At 38.6% G+C, this 8851-nt stretch overlaps 1 protein-coding gene across 1 annotated transcript; it reads right to left on the minus strand.

The window, feature by feature from the left end:
- Positions 1 to 362: 362 nt before the first annotated feature.
- On the minus strand, positions 363 to 7961 carry LOC311289707 (tripartite motif-containing protein 16-like). The gene is made up of 6 exons (XM_084407937.1): positions 7311 to 7961; positions 5494 to 5589; positions 5174 to 5407; positions 2330 to 2489; positions 2129 to 2176; positions 363 to 1888 (listed from the first exon to the last, which is right to left on the minus strand). Exons 1-6 carry the CDS (start codon positions 7887 to 7889, stop codon positions 1350 to 1352), a joined length of 1656 nt encoding a protein of 551 aa, XP_084264063.1. The 5' UTR covers positions 7890 to 7961; the 3' UTR covers positions 363 to 1349.
- Positions 7962 to 8851: the final 890 nt, after the last annotated feature.

The following is an 8851-nucleotide window of genomic DNA, read 5'->3' on the forward strand; positions in this document are numbered from 1 at the left end:
AAGCCCTCCACTCATCACTGATGATGATGATGATGATGATACCTCTTGCCATGGTGAGCTATGACTGGAATCAGTTCTCCTCTGTTCCTCATTTCAACTGGATTTGATGATTTGTCTCCTTGGTGTGTCACTCCCAGTTTGCCAAACACCCACTTCCTCCTTTTCCATCCACCATCTATTCTACTGCCACGCACATACTGAAAACAAAAACAATGTCCAAAGAAAGAAAGAACATGTAATTTAAATTATTTTTAATAGATCATAGTTAAGTAGTAAAGCACATATTTCAATGAGAAGCCAAACGTAAGCCGTCCGCCATATTGGAACAGTCAATATTCAAAAACAGTCTACAAATACATATCTATGAGTGCAGCCTTATGATGTTACACCACCTGACCGTTCACATGCTGCTGACTTATGTAAATATATATTTTGTATTATATAAACATTTAAGGGCAAAACTGTAATGTTTGAGTGCAGAAATCATTTATACCAGATATTACAGTATTAATATTCAAAAAGATACAATATCAATATATCACAATAAAGATATTTTGGTTATTTTATTTTTTGTTTCTAAAAATAAGAACAAAGAAGCAAATTACAAATTATTTTTTTTTTTTTTTTTTACATTAGGTTTCTTTAGGTTTTTTTGTAGAAATATTGGCTCATCTTTCAGGAAGGTCAAAGTTCATCGTATTGATCACGTGTCGCTCGTGATGAATGCTAGATGCAGAAGAACCCTTTTTTCATGTCCCATATATTTCTGAGTTATCTGGATTTAACTGATGATGATGATTTGACTCAGTCCTTGTTTTGATCTTATCTCAGATTTGGCAAAGTATCATATCTGTAATTTCAGTCCTGTTCAGGAGGAGATTTATTTAAAGTAAACTGGATTAGATTAGAATAATTGTGCTCATACTTTCACTGATCAAGGGTTTACAGTATGATCAGATAATCTGGGTTTATATATTTTACATTTATTAATACATTGACATTTATCAATTGCACAACAAATTACTTTTTTATTGAATGATAAATTTAAAGAAAGGTCATTTTAATAGTAATAATGATTAATGAATAGAACTGAATGACTGAAATAGATCTTGAGAAAAGCACAGATACACACCGTCACTCATCATGACTCACGAACACACACTGATCTGACTGTCTATATGAGGATTCATTAAACACATTTATTCTGACGTTATTTCACTGACAGAAGTTCAACTGTAGTATTAATGTAATGAAGAGAAAATAAGAGACTCTATAACATCTCATTATTACTGATTTATCATGCAGCTCAAAGCATTATGGGTAGAATCTCTACAGTCTGTTCTCATTCATCAACACAGTTTCACTGATGATCCAGTAGAAACAGTAAACCCAGGATAGAGCGGTTGAGTGAATGTGGTCTGGACTGTGTGGATGAGGCTCATTGTGTCAGAGACGCTGTAGAAGGACAGAGTTCCTGCACTGTGATCCACATACACTCCTACTCTACACACTCCTACTCTCCTGCTGATGGGCTTTACAGGGAGTTTAGTCTCTATGTTATTGTGTGTGAATGAGTAACTGGAGGAAGAGCAGGACAAACTCCAGGACTGATCATTATATCCAAACCAACACTCATCACCCGTTCCCTTCCTGCTGATGCTCTTATATGACACTGATATATACACACCAATAACTCCACTCCACTCAATCTCCCAGTAACAGCGTCCACACACACTCTCTCTACACAGAACCTGAGGATACACATCAAATCTGTCTGGATGATCAGGATACGGCTGCTCTGGGTAAGTGTTAGTAATCACTCTGTTCCTCTCAGACAGACTGAGGTGTTTATGCACTGTGTTCAGATCCAGAGTGAACTGATGAGAATCTGATGGAGAGAAAACACATCAGAATCAGGAATTATGAATCTGTCTGATCTTTTATTATAGCTGAACTCTTCATGTTCAGTATATCAGCAGTGTCTCAGTACAGTTTACCAGATATCCTGTGCAAATCATCATTTACATGATCAACTCTAAAACTCTTCTATCATATTTTCTTTCACCTTCTACAGGAAGAACATGAAGACACTCAGTGAGTTTTTCTGCTTGTTTTCTTAGTGACTTACATTGTAGGAAGTCGTTCCTGGTTCTGGGAACAATGTTGGTGAAAGTGACTGTGGAAATCAACAGACATGAAGAGTGTGATTATCATGTCGAGAGAAAATGATCCCTCCATCCGTTCCTAAGACATTTCTAATATGATCTTCTACATGATATGAGATGATGGAGGATCATTTCTGAGAGCTGATGAATCTCCAGGACTTTACCTCTGTCAGAGATCTTCTTCAGCTCCTCTTGGCAGAAATCCTCCAGTTTGTCTCTCAGCTGACGGACAGATTCTCTCACACCATCAAAAGAGGAGAGAGAACTGAAGGGATTGTCATTTACGTCTGTAGATTCAGGAGGAGCTGAGAGAGACTGGAAACTCTACAGAAAACAGAAATCAAAGCTCATCACCTCCACACTTCATCAATAACCTGCACTACTGTCAGATTTCAGCGGCTCTTGTTGATCTTGACATCTTTAGTAACTGAACTAAATCCAGCTCTTTCACAGAATCAGATACATTTTTCTTCATATTCATTATATGACATTAGAGCAACAAATTATAACATGTCACACACTATATGTGAACTGTCTAGTCAATCGTTGTTGTTTTTTGGATGATAAAACATTAGCTAAGAACATAAATGTTAAGTAGGGTTTGAGGGTTAAGTAGATTTGCTCAGGAAAAACAGTTCAAAGGCTACGAGTAGATTAGTGGTCAGGTTTTGTGGTTTCAAAACGCTGCATTGCTATATTTCCATATTTTTTGACCTTGGATAATAAAATAATAATAATTGCAAGGATTGCAAAAAAAAAAAGTATATGATTAAATAAGAATCATAAAATAAAAGAGTGAAAATATATAGATATTTTTAAACTGCCTGACTGCTGTAAAAGAAGTTTGATCCAATTTGTATCTCTGCAACAGATTTTTAGCAACATTGATTTTGCAACACATTTCTCATGTCAATACCTAACAATTAATTAATTAATTTTAATCTGAGTTTAAGTTCAAGTCTGACGCCTGTTTCACACTGGACAAGCAAGAGCACATATTTTTTCTGCCATCAATGTTACCAGATTAGAGCAGCGGTTCTTAAACTGGTGGTCAACGTTTTATTAAGAACAACGTCTTATTCCAATGTACATATTACATTATTTTAACAACTCTGTGGAATACTTGATCCTGATTGGTCAGTCACAACATTCCAAGGTGTGTTATTCCCCGATAACAACCACCAAAATGAATAACACACCGTTCATCCGGGTTACTACGAGTCACTACTACTTAAATGCTTAATGTGTCAGTCCGCTGTCTTAGACTGTCTGGCAAACAGCACGAGTTACAATGGAAGACTTCAGCGTTAATTTCAACATATATGGTAAAAACAATTATTTTCAGCAATGGATAGAATCAGACGACTCCACAGTTAAAAAAAAAAAAAAAAAAAAAAAAAAAAAAACCTTCACTCCGAAGAACAAACAACCACGAGACACAAAGAGCTGAATGAATCTGCACTTGACAGAATAGAAGATGACTGCTACGAAACTAACACAAAATAATTTTATGGCCAATGAAAATTCTCAAAGATTGGCTAAGTGAGAAAAAAATGCGACGGATTATGATAGGTATGAGGCAGAAGAGCTCAATAAGGTGCTACGCTCCTTTTATGCGTCTGTTCAGAATGCAAACGGCCAGACTTATTCGGTAGCTATATGGCCATCAGGACTGGTGTCGCCAGATATTTCAAAAAGTTTGACATCCTGAAGAGTGCTACCTTTAACTCCAGCAATGCAGTTTTTAAATCTACCATTAAACAAATTCGTAAGATTGGTAAGGACATTAGTCAGCATCATCCCCCGATCTCGACAGCAGACTTGCACCTAATAAAACATTTGGACGTGCTGTCACCACACACAGCCATTGGTCTTGTTCGGAAAGTTTGGTTTGATGTACAACTACATCTGGCAAGACGAGGCAGAGAAGGAAATCGACACCTAAGAAGGGACTCGTTTATCATAAAATGCGCAGACAACGATACAAAGTACATTACTCTGTCACATTATGCAGAGACCAAGAACCATAAAGACCCGAAAGATCCATGTAAGAAATTACAGGGATTGCGTCTTTACTGAACCCAACAACCCACAGTGTCCCATTGCAAGTTTAAAAAAATACCTAGGCCTCTGTCTGCCGAACCACAGTTTGAGAAGCACAGCTGTGCAACTCCTCTCACGCGCCGGACTGGAAACCAGACAGATTATAATTTATATTTATAATAATTAATTAATAATTATTTTAAATTTGTTACAAATGAGCTAATAAAATATTTTGCATTAACATTTTGTGTCCAATTGTTTATTGTTTTTAGTGATACAACTGCACATTATGCCTTAATTGTCTGTCTTGTCTAAACTCAAAGCCGTTTGTTGCGAACTGTTTTTCTTCACGGATGCTTTAAGGAAGAGCTAATAAAATATTTCAACTCAAGTCAATATTTCGCGTCTAATTATTTACTTGTGGCAAGTAGCCATGTTAATAAGTGGGATAATTTACCTCCGCTTCGCATCGGGGTCCTCATCACCCTGTCGGGGGTTTATTCTGAGATGATAACTGGCTGGATGTACATTATCCCTTACATAAAATGTCCCATGAATGTTTTGGTCTGCTTTTGTTTTCCAGTTTTGTTTTTCTCGGTTTACCTAACTTCCTTTTTTACCTAAGTACCTAAAGAAAACATACCTATTAAACTTTTTTTTTTTTTTTGTGGTTTTAAAATATATATATATTTTTAAAACCTGTTTGTAAAAAATAAATAATAAAAAAAAGTTTAAATATTAGTGAAGTATTCCAGAAAAAAAGAGATTTCCAGAGCTGAACTGCATTTGTAAGTGCGTCTCTTTCAAAAGAAGAAGATCAGATGAGAGTCTGACTGATGATGATATAATAACCGAACACACAGATCAACACTTCAGTCAACGGCTCATTCTGCTCTCATGAAATGTTTCTCTGTGAGTCTCTTGCTCAAGTCCACTATGACCCTGTTCTTCTAGATCTCTGTTACCTGCAGGAAATGGATGTGATCCTGTGTGTGTGAAAGCTGCTCCAGCTCAGCGTCTCTCCTCCTCAGATCATTGATCTCCTGCTCCAGTCGCTCCAGTCGTCCTTCAGCTCGACTCACTGCAGTCTTTTCCTGATCTCTGATCCGCTGTGTCGCCTCAGAGCGGCTTCTCTCAATGGAGCGGATGAGCTCAGTGAAGATCCTCTCACTGTCCTCCACTGCTGTCTGTGCAGAGCGCTGTTAGGACACACATCACAATCACACAGTGGCTTCAGTGAGTCCTGACTGAGACGTCTCAAACTTCTCTTCTTCTCCAGACTCACCTTATGAGACGCCACAGCCTCTCTCAGCTGCTGAAGATCTTTCTCTCTCTGCTGGATCCTCTGCTGGAACGACCTCTGCGTCTCCTTCAGCTGGTGCTAAAGGACAAACCAATGACAGGAGAAACATCACATTAATCATCAACTAAACAGATATGAATCCAGTATCAGTGAAGAGGTGAGAATTAGGGGTTAAAGGTTGCATTATAAGTATATAAGTTCAATCATAAGTGCCAACATTATTTCATCAAGTTTTATTGCCTAGCTTTATATAGATTCACCCAGAAATGTAAGTTCTTCATTGTTTACTCATCATCAGGTCTTTCCAAACATGTATGATTTCTCTTGCTGGGCACAAAAGAAGATATTATGGATAGTCTTTGTTTTTAAAGCCCAAATCAAATATGGTGACACGTCAACAACCTCAAACCTAACTGGCTCATGGATGTCACATGACTTAACGTGCGACCATATTTAATATTCTTCGAAAATATATAAGACTTCGGGTGCTTCTCAATATCCCTCCTCATTTCCTTGCTCCTCCGTCCTCCATCCTATGACCCGGAAACCTATCGAGCTCAGCCATCTTGAAGGACATCTCAATTCTCTAATTACACCGCGAGGAGACGAGGATCGAGGGGTGAGGAGGCTTCCATAGGAGTTATGAGCGAGGATACATGAGTGTATCTTTTGCGGAAGTGTTTTATCGACTAAACGTGACGCACTTATCAATTCTCCTCCCCCTTCACATCGGTCACAATCATTTTAATTTATACCCACATCAAGATGTTGGGTCTGGGAACTCACCATTGGCTGAGCTCAATCCGAAGGGCGGGATAAACGGTTGTCTTTCAAATTCCCTCTGCACGCAATAGGATAGCTCTACAACCAACCAGAGCGTGAGCGTTTTCTCAAAGAAAAGCTTAACTCTAAGTCCTCCAGAGTCGCGGCCAAAGCCGATTCGAAAGACCGCTGTTCGCCAGCAGCAGCAGCAGCCACTCTTTGGAACCGTCGCAACTCTGCCGTCATTATGTTAAGCCCGCCCGCCGACTCTATACACGATGTGATTGGCCTGACTAGAGGTTTTTTTTTTTTTTTGGTATCTTGCTTTATTATTATTCATTATGAATTTCTTGAATAACCAAACTTCAACAATATAAGGGCAGATCTTTTGAGCACTAATGATGATGCTGTAAAGTGATGCTCGTGTTCCAATGTATAAAAAAGCTTTCATCCGATTCCTCCGTCCTCCATTTTTTTTCTTGCTGCCTTCCCTCGCACCCTTAAGGGGGTGGAGCTGAGACGCGAGGAAAGGAAGCAAGGAAAGTTAACGAGGATGCACAAATAAGAAATTAGAAGCACCCTCTGATCACCCCCATTGGATTTGCATGGATTTTTTTTATTCTACTTTCAAAATAAGAACAGATGAGAAATTCCTTAAAATACCTTCTTTTGTGTTACTCAGAAAAAGTGAGTCATGCCAGTAAATGATGAATGTTAATTTTTGGGGGTGAAATACTGGTTTAAAGGGCTCCTATTATGCTTTTCCACATAGACACAGTCCAAGAGACACAGTTTTTCAGTTGAGGGCGACACAGAATCTCTGAAGATGATGACATCATGCACATGCGTATTACGTTTTCAAAGGAAAAAAATCTAAGGAAAAACTTCTCTGTTTTGAGCATATCTTTGTCGTGTAAACGTACCCTAAAACTAATTTAGGGTAAAACCATTAAATGATATAAATGTAGTCTAGTAGACCCCACAAACAATATTATGAGCCTGTAAATGATCATAATGGGATCTCTGTAAGTTCAAACCTGTTTCTCTGTCCTCTGTGCAGCAGTTGATACAGTGTCGTGGTTTTTATGTTCATCCATCACACACAGCAAACATATACACTTCTGATCAGTGCGGCAGAAAACCTCGAGGAGCTTGTCGTGTTTCTGGCAGATCATCTCCTGCAGTCGTCCAGTGGCATCAGTCAGATTGTGTCTCTTTCCTCTAAAGAAACTCTCATGTTGTTCAAGGTGATTCTGACAGTAAGAGTTCAGACACACCAGACAGGACTTGACGGCTTTGTGTTTTCTTCCAGTACAGACGTCACACTGCACATCTCCAGCTCCAGCGTAACAGTCAGCAGCAAGTTTAGTCTTCTTCAGTTTCTCCACCACTTCAGCTAGCATGGTGTTTTTAGCTAAAGCAGGTCTTGGCCTGAAGGTCTGTCTGCACTGAGGACAGCTGTAGACTCTCTTCTCATCCTCCTGATCCCAGCAGTCTGTAATACAGATCTTACAGTAACTGTGTCCACAGGGAATGGCCACTGGATCCTTCAGGAGATCCAGACACACTGGACACATGAACTCATTTTGATCCACTGAAATTCTGGCTTCTGCCATTTTACTGAATGAATACAGAGACACAAACACATAACAGCTCAGCTACACTTCAGTTTCACTTTCCCTGAACTCATGTGATTCCTGTTTCCTGGTTCTGTGTTTGAGTGACGTGTGCAAAACAGGCGTGTCTGTAAAGCAGCTTCCACATTCCTGATCCTGAAGAGCCTCATTCCTGCTAAGTTTTTAGTTTCCATGTGTTCACAAACACACATTTTGTTTAATAAGTCTCAGACACGCACTCAAAAATATAAAGTAGAGAGAAGCAAGACAACAACCTTAAAAGTTCAGTTATTCTCTGTCCTAAATACTACACTGTTACTGGAGGACTGAAAACTGTCCAGAAAAGTCACCATGAAGTCAAAATTGCTCGGCGAGGATTTCTTATCGTTGCGACGTTCAATCTTGAGGAGACAAAATGCCGCGGAGGCTCCCGCCGCGGAGTGAAGAAGAGGTGGAGTTACGAGGATTCTCAGACAGTTGAAGTGTCCAATGGAGTTACGAGATTTGCTCTAAAGCTATTTTCAACACTTTAGATTGGTTAATAATTTGTAAAAATAACATAACCACGTGGGGACTGACCAATAGCATCGATTTGTGAACAAATATGAAATTGACAGAATTTGGGCATACGAGGTTTCCGCCCGACAGCGAAGATATGAAAGCTGCAGTCCGTGACATTTGGCGCTCGATAAATAAACAAAATTTCAGGCATTATATAATGTCCATATAATGCCACATAGTTTTGCAAAAGAATAAAGTATCGCAAAAGAAAATAAAGTTTTGCAAAACAAAAATAAAGTTTTGAGCAAAGAAAAAATGTTTTGCTCACAAAAATAAAGAATGGCAAAGGGGGGAAAAAGTATAAAAAAAAAAAGAAGATTTGCACAATAAAATAAAGTACTGCAAAAAGAAAGATATAATTAATTGCAAAAAATCAATGACAGCTGCAATCCTATTTTATC

Source organism: Rutilus rutilus, assembly GCF_951802725.1.
Source record: "Rutilus rutilus genome assembly, chromosome: 4".
In the NCBI taxonomy this organism is placed as follows: domain Eukaryota; kingdom Metazoa; phylum Chordata; class Actinopteri; order Cypriniformes; family Leuciscidae; genus Rutilus; species Rutilus rutilus.